This window comes from Marmota marmota, unplaced genomic scaffold (assembly GCF_001458135.2).
Source record: "Marmota marmota marmota unplaced genomic scaffold, marMar, whole genome shotgun sequence".
Lineage (NCBI taxonomy): Eukaryota > Metazoa > Chordata > Mammalia > Rodentia > Sciuridae > Marmota > Marmota marmota.
In genome coordinates, this window is record NW_026000229.1 from 3135282 (window position 1) to 3155861 (window position 20580).

A 20580-nucleotide genomic window follows, 5' to 3' on the forward strand; every position below is an offset into this window, starting at 1 on the left:
AAAAAAAAAAAAAAAAAAATATATATATATATATATATATATATATATATATATATATATACATACATATTTTTTTTTTAATTCTTAATTTTAAAATCAGTGCACTGGAACATTGGTCATATAATCTCTTCTTCAGGATGAAAATCTTCAGCATTCACAAGGAAGCAGAAAAGAAGCATCACTAAACACACCTGAGTTTTACTCTCAGGAGCATAAATTAGAACTCTAGCATAAATTAGAACATCCAGCAAAATCTGGATGAAGTCCCTGGAGGTCATGAAAACAACAACCAGAATAATCAGCACCAGCAGCTCAAAGACAGGATACACCTTAGCTTCAGTGTCTGCCTGATCTCCTTTTCACCTCTGCAGGGCTCAAACTTCACAGATAGGAAACAGAACACAAACTGCCCAGATATATAGCAAAATTAAGAAATGCTGGAGAGGAGTTGTGAGCACTCATGAGGACCTGAATTCAACTTCCAGCAACAACAACAAAATACTCTGGGGAGAAGGGAAAGTCAGAGGGGATGTCCCTCCTAAAGCTTCAGGTAGTATCCTGAGGGGCCATTGTGGGCTGAAGCAGGGAAGCAGATTCTAGGTGCTCTGCCACCTGGTCTGAGGGCAGAACTAGGACTGGATGACCTCAGGACTTTTAAGACATTCCAGTCCAGTTATGGCGGGAAGTTTGTACAAACCACCTAACGCAGTTTCTGTTCAAATCACTGTTTAGAACCTAAGAGGAAGAGGAGCACCAAGAACTCAATGGAGGGGGGCCCAGGAGGGGCAAATTTACTCATTTCAAAGAAGAAAAGATAGAGTCAAGCCAGAAACTAAGGATTACAATCTAAATGTTGCATTGTTTTACTTTTTGAATAACTCTTCTGAATTTAGTGTATCCCATATCCTAAAATGGTTATTTTTATGTATAAATTATTTCATATATGGAAAGATACTAAAACTAGTAATAACATTTCTAAGAAGGAAAAAAAAGCAGGTAACTGGAGAACTGGATTGGGATGAAACTTATTATTCACTGAAAACTCTATAAAAACTTTTAACATTTTAACCTTGAAATGCAATGTAAGTATTTTGTAGTAAGTTCAAATTGTAAAAAGATCTAACAATAAACAATGAATTAAAAATAGATTATGTGAGCAAACCATGGTGGTGCACACCTATAATTCCAGCAACTCTGGAGGCTGAGGAAGAGTCCTAAGCAAGACTTACAACTTGGCAAGATCCTGTCTCAAAAATCATAAAAAGGGCTGGGGATGTAGCTCAGTGGTAGAGCATCCTGGGTTCAATCCCAATACCAAAAAAAAAAAGATTGTGTGAATCAGGCACAACAGAGAACCCCTATATATAGTCCCAGTTACATGGGAGGCTGAGGCAGAAGACTCACTTGAGCCTAGCAGTTCCATAAAAGCCTGAGCAACATAGCAAGGTCCCACCTCATTAAAAAACTAAGGTAATATACAAGATTTGAAACCATTCCTGTTATTACTCTCTAGTCAAAAATAGAACTTACAGGCTCTCTGGCTGGCATGTCCATTCACAGGCCAATTCACTATGAGAGCACAGCCATCATCATTCTAGGGTCTGAGCACTGCCTATGTGTCAAGTACGGTGCTCAGCACAGGTGACTTATAGAGTGGTCAAGAGAACTCACAAATGGATAAGATACTAAATTTCCTGTCTTCAGTTAAACAGCCACATGATAAATCACAAAACTGTAAGCAACACAGACTGGGGGGTAGGCACCATGCCACATGCATCACAGATTTTTATCAACTCATTTATCAACCCAATAACTCTATGAAGTAGGTGTTTGTTTCATTAATTTCAACATGGGCCTTTTAGACAAGTTTGACATATTAATCTGGGGTTAACAAATTCTGTTCACATACAGTCAGATTTGCAAGCAGTGCATTCTCTCTTGGTGATAAATGAGAGTGCATTTTACTACTGAGTTTGCAGAACCACTCTGCTCACCTCCCCCACTCTGCACAGAGTCTGGGCCAGAAAGAGACCCACCCCCACTGCCAGGGCTTGCATGCCTCCCCATTTCATAGCCAACTACAGGGTTAGACACCAAAATGCTCACCCAATCTGTTTTGGGGTGGATATGACTGTGGTGAAACTTTGAACAAGTTAAAATTGAACAGAAACCCCTATATAACAAGAAGACTTTTCATATCACATACCACCACTAGAAGCATTCTTCACTGTGTATGTATATTTTTCTATTTTGGGAGGGGATTATTAAGATTATGAAGTCTATTATATTTGGTGGCACTCCTACTCTGACTGGCTTAAAAAGACTAATAATGGCGTTTATACTCTTAAAAAAAATGGAATCAAGAATCCCCAAAAAAGAAATAAGCTTTGATACTATAAATATTGGCCAACCCCTTTTTATTGGAGAGGGAGAAACAATTTAAACCACTAATTCAAAGGAGAGAAGGAACGAGTCCACTAATTCAGAAGCACCTTCTGATACAGAATACAAATTTGCATAATCCAGGTGAATCCTTGCAAAAATAGACTGGTCTGATAATTCTGGTTAAAGATGGTTTTATATCTGTTATCCCTGTGGTGATAACAGTGTGACATATAACACAAGCATATGCCTTATGTTTATTCTCTCAAGGACAGGAGAGTTAATATGATTTTTTTAAATTTCCTGCACTAGTGTACTCATTAGGCAAATTGACATGATTTCCATATAGTGTTTAAAACTGAAAAATCTGACTATAGACTTGTCCTAATTAAATTATAAATTCCGATGAACTTTTTTTTATATATCAGAAATCATGTGGTTCTGCAATGTATCAGCATTCAAGGCTGGCCTCAGCAACTCAACAAGGTTCTAAGCAACTTAGTAAGACCCTGTTTCAAAAAAATAAAATAAAAACAACTGGAGATATAGCTTAGTGAAAAAGCTTAATAGTCAGTGAAATCCACCCACCACCACCACCACATCTAACTCCCAATGCAACAGACTGAGCCTACTGAACAAAAACCATGATGCACTCTTGGAAAAGTGTTACGGAATTAAATCCCAGGCTTCACTCCAAACCTACCCACCCAATCAGGGCCTCCAAAAGTGACGCCATCCATAGTATCTAAAAGAAGCCCTCTAATGTATCCTGATGAGCCTGGAGTTTGAGAATCCTTAGGCTGAGAAAATAGAATTTAATACTTGAAGTTCCCACCATTAGGAGAAGGGAATCCTGGCCCCTTTTTCTAATATTCATATCCCTCCATGAAAGTATTTTTAAACTCTGATGCATAAAGTATCATTCAGAGTGTTTGTCCAACTGTATCAGAAGGCACCCTTCCAAGGATGTGAGTACAAGTGGGCACTCCAAGAAATACATATCCCTTTGTTCTGGCCTAACTTCATTCTACTGATCCTGCTCACCATACCCTGCCCCCATCACTACTCTCCAACCACAGCCAGCTCTGATCCATGCATACTCCACTTGGAGTCTTAGTGTCCACCTCTGATACCACATGCCACTGTTCTTCAAGGCCAGGACCAGGCTGGCCTCCTAACCACAGAAAACACTCCTCCCTCAGAACTCCTCCAGCCTGTACTTGCTGTAACATTTACAGGGGCTGTGCTATCCCATTATACCTGAGTTTTGATTTTTGCCCTAATAATCATGAGTTATTTGAGGACATGGGTCACAGTTAGTGCCTTTTTTTTTTTTTTTACCAATTTCCAGAGAAAACTATAAAAACATTGGTAAGTTATCAGACAGTACAAAATATGACTCCACTAATCTTCACCCCAAAATCCAAAACTTGTCCTTGGACTTTTAAAACTGAAATATGTTAAATAAGAATATTGACTACACACACACACACAAAAAAAAAAGCAAAACAATTGCCACAATAATGTATAATATTAAGTCAAGAAAAAAAATAAGATATATGAAACTACAAAAAGCAGGTAATGCTATCAATTTGTAGTGTTGTGGAAATAGCAATAAAATTTTTCAAGAGGCCTGACTTCAATTGCTAGATCTGCCCTTTGTGATTTGGGTGAATCGAACAGCAGCCTCCATTAAAGAGACAAGGATTAAAAGAAATAATGAAGAAAATACTTTCAAGAAAATATAAAGCAGATAACAAAGTACTAATACTTCTACTATCTGCATAGACTGAAAAGGTTTACTAGAAATAAAACAGTTCATGACACTGCAATTTTTCACAAAAGAGCAGCTTTAGTATCCCATAACTCTGCTTTTTTTTTTTTTTTAACATGGTGCTGGGGATTGAACCCAGGGTCTCACAAATGCTAGGCAAGCATACCATCACTGATCTTCACTGAGCTATAACCCCAGCTCCAACTTTCTTTTTTTCTTTTTTTTTTTTGTGGGGGGGGTGAGTGTTTAATACAGAGACACATCACCACTGAGCTACATTTCCCAGCCCTTTTTATTTTTAATTTCAATTCAGAATTTCAAGACAGAAATTAAAAATAAAAAGGGCTTAGAGCCTCGATAAATTACAGAGGCAGGCCTTAAACTTGTGATCCTCCTGCCTCTGCCTCCTGAACCTAACTTTCCTTTATTTAAATCCTATTCCTTCCTCTATGTCCCCTCAAACAATCTTAAATAAAGTATAAATAAGAAAAAAAAAATCAACCAGGTATGGTGGCACACACTTGTAATCCTAGAAACTCAGAAGGCTCGAGAAGGAGGATCTCAAATTTGAGGCTAGCCTCAGCAACTTAGTAAGACCCTGTCTCGAAATTTAAAAAAAGGCGGGGTAGCCAGGGATGTATTCCAGTGGGAAAGTGTCCTGGGATTCAATCCTCAGTCCCAATAAATAAATAAGAATAAGAAACATCAGGGCTGGGGTTGTAGCACAGTGGCAGATCACTTGCCTAGCACGTATGAGGCACTGAGTTCCATCCTCAGCATCACATAAAAATAAATGAGGATATTATGTCCATCTAAAAATAATTTAAAAAAAAGAAACATCAACTTGAAAAAGTAAAACTATAATTAAGTCTCATTAGGGGCTACTTTGTGATTCAAAAGCTTATACCTGTAAGGGAGTTTTCATTCATTATCAGTGAGCCTAGGAAATTCTAAATGTGATTGCAAAAGAAAGGAAGAAAAATATATCCCAGGGGAAAGTGCCAATTATTACAAGCCACTATTTTTCCAAAACAAATTAAAGGAATCAAGAAGTTAGACAACAGTTAAGAACCCACCCCCACTTTCTTTGTGGGTGATAAAAAAAAAGTCATCAATCCCTTTGGGAATATACATACAGCAAACTGAAAGAAAACTGCAAAGAAATGAAAAGGAATCTGTGCATTTAAGGAACTCCTATTCTAAGTTGTGTTTTCCTCACAAATTAGCTACAACTGACTTAAAATACAGTCTTAAAATGAAATATAATATGTATCAACCCATCTATAAATAAAGTATTCTCTAATAATAAAAAGTACACATCATGCCCCACTAAAAATAGAAACTTTCACTGAATGCTAAAAAATATCCCCAAAAAACCCTTTCAGTTGGGATCTACATAAAGAACAATTATACTTTGCTTTCTAACCACATGATTTTTAAAAGAACAAAGAACAAAAATAAGTTCATCAAATATAATGAACAATATATATATTCCGGATTTTTCCATGTGACTGCCTTTTCTTAGAGCACATTTAGAACTAGTGTTTCACAGAGAACACTTTGGGAAATACTATTTTAATTTATTAACAAATACTGGAGGGCTGGGAAGAGGCATAAAACTTAAAAATAAAACTACTGATGCATGCAAAAAAGGGAGTAAGGGGATGAAACTCAAAAACATTATGCAGATTATGTAAAAATGTGGATGTGTAACTGATGTGATTATGCAACTTGTATTTGGGGTAAAAATGGAAGTTCATAACCCACTTGAATCAAATGTATGAAAGATTATATGTCATGAGCTTTGTAATGTTTTGAACAACCAATTAAAAAAAAAAAAAAAAATTATGCAGAGAGAAAGAAGCCAGACACAAAAAAAACCCATGACTGGAAGATTCCATTTACACCAAGTTCTAGAACAAGGAAAACTAATCAATGCAGAGAAAGATCAGACCAGTGGTTGCCTCTGGGCAGCAGAGTTAGATATGAATTAGGAAGGCAAACAAGGGAACTTTTTTTTTTTTCTTTCTTTTTTTTTTGAGAGAGAGAGAGAATTTTTAAATTTATTTTTTAGTTTTCGGTGGACACAACTTCTTTATTTTTTATTTTTATGTGGTGCTGAGGATCAAACCCAGCGCCCCGCACAAGCCAGGCGAGCACGCTACTGCTTGAGCCACATCCCCAGCCCAGCAAGGGAACTTTCTAAGCAGGAATAGTGTTGATAAAGGTTTAGGTCACAAGGTATCTTTGCCAACACTTGTAAACTTAAAAATACACACATTTCAGCCAGGTATGGTGGTACATACGTGTAGTCCCAGCTAATCAGGATACAGGTGGGAGAATCATAGGAATTTGAGACCAACCTGGGCAACACAGGGAGATCTAATCTCACTATATATGTATGCACTTCATTATGCATAGATTTTATGTGGAAGACAAAAAAACTAAAACCCTACTCAAGTTGATGTGCATGAAGTATCTAAGGAAGCCAGGCAAGACACATCAATGGATAGACAAGGCTGTAAGGCAAGGAGCACTGTGATAAACATGTGGAGCCAAACAGTGGTCACAGGATCTGGGGTATGGATGTGTAGCCAATCTCTACATGCATTTTTAAGTTATTCTGTGTGTAAATAGAAATTTTCAAACAAACAAATTTCAGAAGAAACTGAGCTAACTTTGCCAGGTGTTACAAGTGAAAAATATGACAATACTTTTTCCATGTATTTTTTCTTTTCTTTTTTAATTATTTTTTTTCTGTGCTATTGGGGATTGAACCCAGAGTCTCACACAAGCTAGGCAAGTACTCTAACACTGAGCTACATCCCCAGCTCTTTTGTTTTTGTTTTTTGTTTTTCATTTTGTCTTTTGAGATAAGTTCTCAATAAGTTGTCAAGGCTGACCATGAACTTGCAATTCTCCTGCCTTAACCTTCTAAGTAGTTGGGATTACAAGGATTACATCCAACTTACATCCTATATTTTCTTTTTTTTATAGTTTTAGATGAACAGCATGCCTTTATTTTATTTATTTTTCTACGTGGTGCTGAGGATCGAACCTAGTGCCTCATACATGCTAAGTAAGAACTCTGCCACTCAGCTACAGCCCCAGCCCACTTTCTGTATTTTCAAATAGACACTATCCTAATTCATTCTATGACAAGAAAAGGAAGTACTTCCTAAAGTAGCGGCTTTATCCATCTTGATGATTTTCAAGTAGTAGAGCCAAGAAATTTAGCGTTCAATCTTACAGGGATAATTTAATGTTAGCCAAGGAAAGATCTATTTTGGAATTTTGAAAGAGAAAATATTAACAATTTCTTATAAGCTGCAAACTAGACACAGGAAGACACCACTACAAATGCAGGGAGGTGGTTTTACACTGACAGGTACAGTAGCAGATACCTATAAGGCAGCTACTCTGGGGGGTAAGGCAGGAAGATCACAAATTCAAGGCCAGCCGGACAACTCAGCAAGACACTCTCTCAAAATAAAGTTTAAAAAGGGATGGGGATGTAAGTCAATGATAGAGTGCTTGCCTATCACACATGAGAAAAAAAAGAATGCCTTCAAGTCATATAAACAATGAAATCCAAGCAGCTTAAAATATTAACTAATATCTTAGACATCAATCACCAAGTGAAAAACAAAACTTACAAGAGGTATGACCAAATGTTTGTGCCTATGTTACAAAAGTTCTACAAAATGCAATTTATGGTGGTTTTTACAAAATAAAAAAGGAGCTTACCTTTTCTAGGAGGGAGCTCTCCATTCTGTGTTAATTCCGTTCCAGTATAAACAATTTCCCCATCTTTAACCATTTCATTCCATAGGCCACAGAGCCCATCTCTTGAGAATGCAAGCTGGCAATGATGAACAAAAAAACTTTACAGTTTGCTCACACTCACACTGTACTTCTCAAAGAATTATATGAAGAGAAATCTCATTTCCTCTTATTATATTCAATTAGTCAGTAATAAATCAATAATTTATTTATTCAATAATTCACTCAAAAATAAATAACATTTAATGAAAATCATCCAACAAAGAGAGTGAGGTTAAAAAAAAAAAAAAAAATCAAGTCACAAAGCGGTGTATTTACTATGCTAACTTTTGTGTAAGATACAAGAAAAAAAGACATGCTCTGAAAAGGTAAACCAAAAACAAGTTACAGTGATTACCTATGGGAAAACATTGAGGTGACATGGAGGAAGGCAGAAGGAACCAATGAAAGCAAGACTGCGAATAGACCTTAAGTATTTTACTTTTGAAGCACACAATGTTTCCATCTTCAAAAATTAAAATTAAATCATAAAAAAGCAAAACTTACAAATGGTAACAAGCAAATTAACCTATTAAATAACAGAAAGAAAAGTATTTCAAGGGACTTTTGAATTATAAATCATTCATACAATATATTCTAAGGTAGGGAAAAAGCCCCCCTTCATTCACTGGTCTTACTGGTAATCATAACATTGATATACAACTTTAAAACTACCACTATATGTATGTTGTATGATAAAACACATTTATAATAAAGTCCATTAATATTACCAGAAACTAAGGTTTTAATTAGAAAAGAGATCAAATCCAAGAAGTTTTTTAGAACAATTTAGATTGGGAATCCCAGTATGTTTTTGTTATGTTTTGTTTTAGCATTTTTTTAGTACTAGGGACTGAATACAGGGGCACTTAAGTCACAACACTGAGTCAAATCCCTAGCCCTTTTTGTTTTTTATGTTGAGACAAGGTCCCTAAGTTGCTGAAGCTGGTCTCCAACTTGTGATCCTCCTGCTTCAGCCTCCCAAGTTGCAGGGATTACAGGCATGGGCAACCACACCCAGCTTTATTTAATATTATCTGCTTGTTCTGTCTTTGGACCTAGAATCAGAGGCATTCTAACAGATATGAATAAAATCAGAACCCAGATATTATTCTTAAGCACCATCTGACACGAAAGAGAGAAAAGGCTGACTCAAGGGCCTTAGCGGACAACATAAGCTTGGGGCAGGCATGGAGGCTGAAGCAGGAAGATCACAAGTTCCAGCCCAGCCATTGTCTCAACATAAAAAATAAAGAAGAGCTGGGAGTATGCCTCAGTGGTGGAATAACCCTGAGGTTCAATCCCAGTAATACATTTAAAAAAAAAAAAAAAACTAACAGGACTTCTGGCCAAATTTAGAACAATTTTGAACATCCAAATACACATCAAATATAATGCACAAAAATGAATTATACTACATAAGTTCATAGTGATATTCAAAGAAAAAACTAAAAACAAAAACAGCCTAGTTTATCAACATGTATGAATCAGAAAAGGCTTCCCAGAGCAGGCAACCAGCACAAAGTAGGGAAAGAAACTTTTGGAACACCAAGAAAAGGTAACCCTTCTAAAGAAAACTGCAGGTGCAACTGAAGACATCTTCTCTAACACATACGACATTTAAAATTGTGTCATCTGTTTACTCTTTCTTTTTTTTTTTTTTTGCTTTTGCAGTGCTGGAGATGGAACTGGAGCCTCACTAAATGCCAAGCAANTAATCTGTGTAAATCTGGGCTGGGGATGTGGCTCAAGTGGTAGCACGATCGCCTGGCATGCGTGCGGCCCGGGTTCGATCCTCAACACCACATACAAACACAGATGTTGTGTCCGCCGAAAAAACAAAATATAAATATTAAAAAATTCTCTCTCTCTCTCTCTCTCTTAAAATAAATAAATAAATAAATAAATTTAAAAAAAAAATCTGTGTAAATCTTGTATTGTTTTAAGACAGTCTTGTTATGTTGCAAAGGCTGGCATGGAATACCTAACCTCTTGCCTCAGGCTCCCAGTATCTGAGATTACAGGCACTAACCACTGCACCAGGCTGTGCAAGTAAATCTTTGGCATTCCAATTTTATCCAAATTATCTATGGTAACCAAAAATGGCGCCCAAGATTCTAATCCCCTGGGGTATACACCCACCCTCTATAACCCTTTTCCCCAAGTGTGTGTAAGACCTCTAAATAGAATGGGATATTATACTTGTGATTACATGTTGTTCATTCTATGACAAAGGTGAGAGGATTCTGCATATGTAAATAAGGTTCCAATCAGGCTACTTTCTAGTTAATCAAAATTAAGATTATCCTGAGGCTATCCTTAAGACCCTGGAAAAAGCAAGTTGTGGGCTTGGACTGCCTATGGAGAGGGGAAGCCTCTAAGAGCCCAGAGCTTTAGTCCCATAAATTCAAAGAATCCAATTCTTCCAACCAGGACCCTGAGCCCCAGATAAGGGTGCAGCCCAGCTGACACCTTGGCTTCAGTCTAGTGACATCCAAAGCAGAGGACCAAGCTAAGCCATAGCCAGACTCCTGATCCATGAAAACTATCAGACTGTAAGTGAGTATTGTTGTCAGTTGCTATATTTGTGGTTAGGGACTCGTTACATAGCAATGGAAAAACAATTTGACATTCAGTTTAGTTTCTGTAGAAGCAACAACTTTCTCTCAGCATTCCTATTTTATCTGTTCACATCACTAACAAAATAACTTGGAACCAAAACATATGACTCTTGGAAAAAGTATCAACAGGAAGGAGGAGAGGCAAATTCTTTTTAAAATGTGAACCATGGGCATTCAAGGCCTCTGAGGTTTAATTAGGGAATGGAATGCTAACAGCAGAGTAGCTAAGTGCTGCCACTCTAGTCTAGTTCCCACCATGGTGCACACAGGGGCCAAATCTCATAGCTCATATGCACATGCTCCAGGAGTTACACACTACTATCTTCAGACACTCAAAGGAATCCATGACCTATTCCTTAACTAATAATGCAATGGAGACAAAAGAGGAAGAAATTAGAAACAAAGAAAATGAACTAGGAAACCACTACCAAGAGTCAAATGAGAAATGATGAGAACCTAAGCCAAGAAAAAGAAAGTATTTACAATTATTTCAAATCAAGTGCATCAAATCAGATATGAAAAGGCAAGGAACAGAATACAAATGAGAATTAGTTCAGTTTTAACCACTACAACTTGCACTAATGTTATGATCTGATTAAGTATCCCCTGAAAACTCCATGTGTTAAAAGTTTGGTCCCCAGAGTGATACTATTTGGAAGAATGAAACTTTTAGGAGGTTGGAACTAGTGGGAGGTTGTTAAGTCTTTGGAGATGGCCCTCAAAAGGTATTGTAGGACCCCAGTCTCTTTGTCTTCCCTTTTGCTTCCTAGATGATGAAGACGAGTGGTTTTGCTCCATCACATGCTCTGAGCATGCACTGCCTCACCACAGATCCAAAAAATCAGAGCCAATCAATCAAAGACTGGAACTTACACAATAGTAAGCCAAGATAAACCTATTCTTTTTTTTAAATATTTTTAGTTGTAGATGGACACAATACCTTTATTTTATTTATTTATTTTTTTAATGTGGTGCTGAGATCGAACCCAGTGCCTCACATGTGCTAGGCAAGCACTCTACCACTGAGCTACAGCTGCAGCCCAGAAACCTATTCTTTGTAAGATACAACTAACCATAGAACATAAACATGGAGTATGTAAATATAAATCCAGTTCTTAGCAGAGTGTTCAGAGTTATACACTCAAATCTAGAAGTCAGAGCAAACAGTTTATAGATGAAGGCCTGAAGGAGATGCCAATACTCCAGGAAAAACAGTGGACTACCATTCTCAGCCTCAACTACACTCTGGGACTGCCCCATACTAGCTGGGCTCTACATATCAGTGTTCTGAGATGTAATCTAGGTTAAGAGACAAAGATATTTAAAAGAGCCATTTAAACTGGGGGGAGGGGGGACGTGGAGCCAAAACATTTAAAAACTAAGCCAAGGAGGAAGCCCAGTTTACAAAGAAACAAGAAGTATTGCTACAGCCCATTCTTTCATTACTTGGATAGTGTCAGCAGAGAAGAAGGAAGAGCAAAAGCTGTGTAAGCAACAAGGAATCCTTTTTTGGAAGGTAGAAACTAAACATCTGGAAGGACACATACTATAGTGACCTCCTAGGAACTAATGACCCCAAAATGGAAAGGAGATAAGAATCAAGTATGTGCCAATTCAAGTCCAACAGTTAGGATATCATGCCATGCATCAGATATAGTCCTAAGAAGGACACTATCTTAATACAGATAAGTTAGCCCAAATAAAGACTGTGTGGATCAGCCCTAATAAACCTTAGGATCAATGCTTTTCTTTGTTGTGTTGTTGTTGTTGTTTTTAGAATCAAGCTTTGAAAAGATCAAATTGATCTCAAGTAACACACATGCATGCCAGAAGAAAAAAAAGGCCACTGCTAGAGCATCCTGGGTTCAATCCCCAGTGCCCCCCCAAAAAAAAGTCTGGCATTAAATCAAATATTAGCAGGCACACAACCACATCCCAAAATGAGAGTAACTGATCAATAGAAATGATAGGATCAATCAGCAACAGAAATTGGGCATGGTGGTACACACTTATAATTCCAACTACTCAGGAGGCTTGAAGCAGGAGGATTGTAAATTCAAGCTCAACTGAGCAAATTAGCAAGATCTTATCTCAAAATTTTAAAAATACAAAAAGGGCTGGGGGGTGCGTAACTCAGTGATACAGCACTTGCCTAGCGTGCACAAAATGCTGGGTTCAATCCCTGGTACCACAAAAAAATGTAAAATTAAGAAAACACAGCAGAAATAAATCCAGAGGTGATAGAATTAACATTTAATGTTCTTACAGTGAAGTGGGACATTAAAAAGGACCCAATTGGAGCCTCCACAAGTGAAAAAATACTAATGGGAAAATTACAATGGATAGGATTAATAGTAGACATTATGAAACAGTTACACCATAATCTACAATGTCTAAGCATATAGCTATTCCATTGTTCTCGCCCTTGGAACATTCATTATAGTCTAGGTTTTACCCAAAACTGTGGGTTTCATGACCAGCACCAGTCCTATGGGGATCTACAGCCATTAAATTGTCTGAAGAACGTATCAATTCCACAAAACTGGCTTATGAAAAAATATTTCCTGCATTACTGCTAACTGATAAATCTGTGTTGTTTTTACCTGAAAAATCAGTTTTGCTGGCACATAAAATCCTTGGTTCACATTTTCTTTTCTTGATTGCCTTAAACATGTTATCCACTTTTCTTCTACTGTCATCCAAGTCTGATGATAAACTCATTTCTTTTCCTTTATAACTATTATTGCCCTTTTCCAAAAACCAAGCTAAAAGTTAGTTTCTCTAAAAAAAAAAAAAAAAAAGGCCAAACTGGGAGCAGTGGCATATGCCAGTAATCCCAGATAATCCAGAGGCTGAGGCAAATTCAAAGATAGTCTCAGCAACTTCATGAGACCCTGTCTCCAAATAAAAATAAAATGAGTTGGGGACATAGCTCAGTAATAAAGTGCCTCTGAGAGGGAGGGAAGGAGGGAAGGAGAGAGGCAGGCAGGCAGGGAGGAAGGAAGGAAGGAAGTCAGGCTAACAACATTTACAAAATCCTGACAAAATTGACCCAAAATATAGGGAAGATAAAAATAACCACAATCGGGCTGGGGATGTGGCTCAAGCGGTAGCGCGCTCGTCTGGCATGCGTGCTGCCCGGGTTCGATCCTCAGCACCACATACAAAGATGTTGTATCTGCCAAAAACTGAAAAGTAAATATTGAAATTCTCATTCATTCTCTCTCTCTCTCTCTCTCTCTCTCTCTTAAAAAAAAAAAAAAAAAAAAAACATGGATGCAACTTTCTAATATTAAAAAAAATAAAAATAAAAATAACCACAATCGATACAACATTCTGCTGCCACTGCTGCCATGACCAGAACTGCACACCAGCAGCCCCCTACCAGCATCCCCGTCAACAGCTCCATCACCATGGAGGACATGAACCAGTACAGCCACACAGAGGAATCTGCAGAGGCATCCAAGATCAACGCAAGCAAGAATCGGCAGAATGGCAGTAAAATGTTTATGGGAGGCTTGATCTAGGATACAAGCAAGAAAGATCTGACTGAATATTTGTCTTGATTTGGAAACCTGAAGACTGAACAGTTAAAACAAATCCAGTCCCAGAAAGAGCAAGAGGATTTGGATTTGTACTTTCTCAAAAATGCTACTAGTGTTGACAAGGTTTTAGAACAGAAAGAACACAAACTGGATGGCAAATTGATAGACCCCAAAAGGGCCAAAGCTTTAAAAGGGAAAGAACCCCCTAAAAAAAGTTTTTGTGAGGGCTGGGGTTGTGGCTCAGTGGTAGAGTGCTCACCTAGCACATGCGAGGCCCTGGGTTCGATTCTCAGCACCACATAAAAATAAATAAACAAAATAAAGGTATTGTGTACAACTAAAAAATAAATATTAAAAAAAAATTTTTGTGGGTTGGGGATGTGGCTCAAGCGGTAACGCACTCGCCTGGCATGCGCGGGGCACTGGGTTTGATCCTCAGCACCACATAAAAATAAAAGATGTTGTATCCACCGAAAACTAAAAAATAAATATTAAAAAATTCTCTCTTAAAAAAAAAAAAAAAAAAAGTTTTTGTGTGCGGACTGAGCCCAGACACTTCTGGAGAACAAATTCAAGAGTACTCTGGAGCCTTTGGAGAGATTGAAAATATTGAACTTCACATGAATGCAAAAATAAATGAAAGATGAAGAGCCAGTAAAGAAATTGTTAGAAAGCAGATATCATCAGGGGCTGGGGCTGTAGCTCAGTGGCAGAGTGCTTGCCTAGCATGCGTGAGGCACTGGGTTCGATCCTCAGCTCCACATAAAAATACACAAATAAAATAAAGGCATTCTGGGGCTGGGATTGTGGCTCAGCGGTAGAGCACTTGTCTAGTATGTGTGAGGCCCTGGGTTTGATCCTCAGCATCACATAAAAATAAATAAAGCTATTGTGCCCAACTAATTATAAAAAAATAAATGTTAAATAAATAAATAAAGGCATTTTGTCCATCTATGACTACAAAAAAAAAAGAAAGCAGATATCATCAAATTGGTTCTGTGAAGTGTGAAATCACAGCTGCACAACCCAAAGAGGTATAATAGGCAGCAAAAACAACAAAAAGAAGGAAGAGGTGCTGAAGTTGGTGAACAAGGTGGTACCAGGGGTCATGGCTGAGGTCAGGGACAAAACTAGAACCAAGGATTTAAAAAGTATTATGATCAAGGATATGGAAATTACAAATAATTCCTATGGTAATGTTCAGAACTATAGTGGCTACAGTGGATATGCTTATACTATGGGAACTATGGATAGGGATATGCAAACTATAGTGGTCAACAGAGCACTTATGGCAAGGCATCTTGAGAGGGTGGCAATCAACAAAATAATTACCAGCCATACTAAAAGACAGCATTGGAGAAAACAGGAGATGCTAAAGAAACCCATGTTGCCGAACAACACTGAAGATTGGTCTTCTGTTGATCTAAGATGATTATTTTGTAAAAGACTTTCTAGTGTACAAGACACAACTGTGTCCAACTGTATATAGCCACCAATTAGGTTTCTTTGTTTTTACTTTGTCCTTTGCTATCTGTGTTATGACTCAATGTGGATTTGTGTTTATAAAAATTTGGGGGGCTGGGGTTGTGGCTCAAGTAGTACAGTGCTCAGCTAGCATGTGTGAGGCACTGGGTTCAATCCTCAGCACCACATAAAAATGAAATTAAAATATTCGTAAAAAAACATTTAAAAAAATTTATTTGTATGATTTCATGTTAAACCTCAAATAAATGCTTCCTTATGTGATGGGGAAAAAAAAGAACCACAATCATGAACAAAAATAAGTAATGCTATCTATCCTACAGAGATGAAAGTCATCCTAAGAAGTCATTATAAACTTTTTACCTTAATATGAAAATTAATGTGTTTAATTCCTGACATACCGTGATATTCTAATACTCCTGACCCTACTTATCTAAAATGACAGATATAACTACAATTAGCATTCTACAAAAAAATCCTTTACTCCCACTTTAAGAAATAAAACAGAGATGATGCATGCATGCTTACCAAAAAAAACACTTAAAACTAATTAAAGCACAAAGATGGAAACTGGAAAGCAAAAGTGTGTCTGTGTGTATACACACACACACACACACAGATTGTTTGTTAGAGAACTATTAGCCATTAGAGAACACCTGAAAACTACTAAAATTATATAATCCTAAATTGGAAAACATCAAGTTATTCTATTTTTCTAATTAACCCTGTGATTAAGGTTATACAAAACTATATAATGCTTTCCTCTTATCCCTATTTTATTTATCTACCAAAGTAAACTTTGATGCTAAAAATGGTTTCAGTTGGATACACACAAGAATTACAGGAAAAAGCCAGGCCCAGTGGCACGCTCCTATAATCTTAGCGGCTCAGGAGGCTGAGACATGAGGATTTGAGTTCAAAGCCAGTCTCAGCAAAAAGCAAGGTGCTAAGCAACTCAGTGAGACCCTGTCTCTAAATAAAATACAAAAGAGGGCTTGGGATATGGCTCAGTAGTCGAGTGCCCCTAAGTTCAATCCCCTCCCCCACCCTCCAAAAAAAGAATTACTGGAAAGCACAGTAAGGCATTCTGTCTTTTAGTTTGTTTCTAAAATTGAAACAGCAGAGTCAAGCTTCCATTTGAAGATGTTTTTCAATATCAGTAAAAGGATATCAAAATCAACAATGCTACATAATTATTTGTATTAACCTAATACAATGTCATACCTCATACAGTAATACCAAACCCTCTTTCCATCATGGAATTTTGTAAACAAAAATTTTTCCATACAGACAGATATACTTGGATATGAGAGGTAAACAGCACCTTTTAAAATCTAATCCTAAGAAGGTAAAATAAACTACCTACATTTATCACATTCTTTTATTTCTCTATGTCATTAACCTATTAGTTGAAACCCTAAGAACAAAATTTATTATAATGTTCATACTTATACTTTTTGTTTGTTTGTTTGTTTGGTGCTGGGGATTGAACCCAGGGCCTTGCACATGTGAGATAAGCACTCTACCAACTGAGCTATATCCCCAGTCCCATATTTATACTTTTTAATCTACTGATATTTCTAAGCATAAAGTAACAAATGTACATTCAATAAATCTGTATAGTTTTTAAAGTTTACTTTTATGCTTAATCCTTTTAAATTAATGACTAGAAAGAAAGAAAGAAAAATAAATGATGCCAAGTTTAACTCTGATGTTCTCTACAACTTTGATGGACCTAAAGGAAATTATGCTGAGTAAACAAAGCTAATCTCAAAAGGCTACATGCCATACAATCTTGAAATAACAAAAATTATAGATATAGAAAACAGATCAGTAGTTTCCAGGGCTTAGACTGTAGTAGATGGAGGGTGGGTGTGACTAAAGAGATCATTTTGGTGATCAAACAATTTGTATCGAACTCTACTGGTGATTAAATGACTAGACACATGAGACAGAATGACACATGAGACAGAACTATGCACCTGAGTTGTACCAATGTCAATATACTGGTTTGATACTGTACCACAGTTATAAGATGGAGCCACTCAGGGAGTCTGGGTAAAGGGTACACAATGACCTTTCTATTTTCTTTGCAACCTCCTTTGACCATATTATTATTTCAAAATAAAAAGTTTTTAAAAATTGCTTCATACATATCTAATTTCATGTGCCACTTCAAAGAATCCAAGAATAGAAACTGTAGGAAATTCATCTGAGTGCAGCTTATGCAAGAAAGAGCAGGATAACTCTTATTCTTGACCCATGCTCAAAGACACGCCCTTAGCCTTACATCAAGATTGGCAAATAAATATTCCAATGTTTTAAGAATAAAAAAGCTTTTAAAGCATCATGTACTAATTTTGATAGTTCCTTTGTTGAACTGATATTTGGCTCACTGAAAAACTACCAATCACATCAGATAAAAGCCTTTTATTGTATAAATAAAATAGTGATGTAGCTACATCTCTTAGCTGTGTAATTTATTGCCTTTTCAAGACAATAGTGAAAGAAAACAGTGATTCAAATGACTTGACACAACAATCTGAAAAAAAGTGTTGAAAAGTAAGCAGCATTATATTTATATAAAAATCAGATACCTGTCTGGCATATATCAGGCACTCCATTAAAACCTGCTAGTTACAGAGTCCCAGGCCTGATTCATCTTAATATCTATGATCAAGAAGTTGAAGAACAGTGTACTTTATAATACGTATGTATTAAAAGTATTCATACTCCAAAACCTTTCCATACTAAAACTTTCAAGCATATCAAACAAAAATAGCTTGTAGAAAACAGATTTACTAAATCCTACGAAACATCTTTCTACATATATATGTGTCTCTCACATATTATTCCTTAACTAGGTGTCAATTCTGCTTCCAATACAAAATCTCTAAGTAAGAAATTGAATGCTTCACTCTCCAGGTGGGAGAGCCATCCCAATAAGATAAAGGTAAAGTCTGTCAGCACAAGATCTGCATCCACAATGTGTATCTGCAAGGATCCTAGGATAAGACAACAGCATTGATTCCTCACATTTAATAAACAATTCTGAAGCTAGGCACAGTGGGGCACACCTGGAATCCCAGCTACTTGGGAGGATGAGGCTCCTGCTAAAACAGGAGGATCACAAGTTTGAGGCCAGCCTGGGAAACTTTGTGAGACTCTGTTCAAACTAAATAAAACTAAATAAAAGGGACTGGAATGTAGCTCAGTGGTAGAGGACCACTGGGTTCATCCCCAGTACCCAAAAAATAAATAAGCAATGCTGGAGAAACTGTATAAATAGGGCAGCAATCATTTTTTCATGGCATTTAAATACCTGAAATACCCATAATACATTTTCCTCTATTCAAAATCTAATCTCTTCACTTTTCCTAGGAGGCATTTTGGAGGACCTCTTTTGTTGAGCAGTGGAGGAGATATGATGGTATTGGGGATTGAACCCAGGGCCTCAAGTTCCAGAGACAAACTTGTGATCCTGTTTCAGCCTGGGGTTACAGGTGTGTGCTACCACAGCCAGTTTGGAAGATTTCTGAATAATACTCAAAATGTCTAGGAAGGGCCAAAAACAATGTATCACACTGAACAGAAATCAAAAGAAAAATAACAAGTGCTCTAAGACATAAATGGTGCCTCATTTTATGTATATTTGCCTGACTTGTCACAGGCTCTTAATTATTTATTATACTGGTTTTACATCAAGATGCTAAAACTCATATTTAGTAGTTACTAAATTTTTTTTCTACAATTTTTATTACTAAGAAAATAAAACTTCATTAGGTATGGTTCTTTACTTCAACAAGTTTATCAAAATACATAACCACAAATATAAAAAAAATTTCTTAAAAAGAGTTTGTCTGAACCTAAAGAGTTCAGTAATAAATTATCTTCACCTCTTCCACCCACTTAAAAAGAGACTAATAAATAAAAGGAAATGTTTAAACAAAAGCAAAAATCAAAAGAATAACAACTACTACACCAATTCTTGACCCAATTTCTTGTGCTTAGTTTTATCTAACATTATACCATTAATAACAATCCCATCATCCACAATGCTTAGCTTTATATCCAATGGCACTCAACACCTGATTAGGAGGGAAAATCAAATAAAGGCAATAACACCTCAATACGAATATCTATGAGCAACTAACTACTGCTTACAACTCCCAGTGAAAGGTCACATACTATGTAAGACTATTCTAATAAATAGATTACTGAATATTTTAAATGGTTAACCTCAGGGAGGGGGGAAAAAAAAAAAAACATGTGTATACCACAAAATATTCCAGACACTTTTTTGCTGGTAAAATGGAGTTCCAAAAGTAGTTTTTCCAAACCATTAACAAACAAGATTAGCTTAGGGGTAAAGAATCATTCACAGAAATATTACTATTATTACTTGATAATTTCCTGACAAGTTTATAATTACCTTATTAAATCAAACATTAGACTCTAAAACCAACATTATTTCCTTAGGTTTCTGAAGTGAAAATCTGCCCACTCCTCTTAATAAGACCAGTCATAAATATAAAACAAATATTTCAAATTAATTAACTCTTATCTCTCCAGAAACACAAACACAAGTTCCCATAAAATGTGAGGGTTTTTGCAAGCCACAATAAGTTACTACATGTCCTTTCATTGTTCCCCCACATAATGAACAGAACATCTCAAAACTATCAGTAACAAAGAATGGTCACCAAGACTTTGTGGTGTGATGCAGACTTAGTGAATAGGAAAAATTTTTGCGTAACTAGATCTCAAGTTTATTGCACTTACAAAGAACTATAATTAAAATACAGCCACTCACTTTCTACAAACCAGCAGTAAACGCTGTTACATCTTAAGTTACAGAAAATAAACCATTTCTCTAATATGGCAAGAACTGACATCCTCTTATATATCCCAAAACAAACCCTTAAGAGAAACTAAAATACAGAGGCAGAAACAC

At 36.6% G+C, this 20580-nt stretch overlaps 1 protein-coding gene across 13 annotated transcripts in view; it reads right to left on the minus strand.

The window, feature by feature from the left end:
• Herc2 (HECT and RLD domain containing E3 ubiquitin protein ligase 2) overlaps positions 1 to 20580 on the minus strand; it is a 183704-nt gene that overhangs the window by 162259 nt on the left and 865 nt on the right. For all 13 annotated transcript variants that reach the window (XM_048793048.1, XM_048793046.1, XM_015480325.2 and 10 more), the window contains exon 3: positions 7904 to 8018. In XM_048793048.1, coding sequence (XP_048649005.1) covers positions 7904 to 8018 — 115 coding nt within the window. The remainder of the gene's footprint in view (positions 1 to 7903; positions 8019 to 20580) is intronic.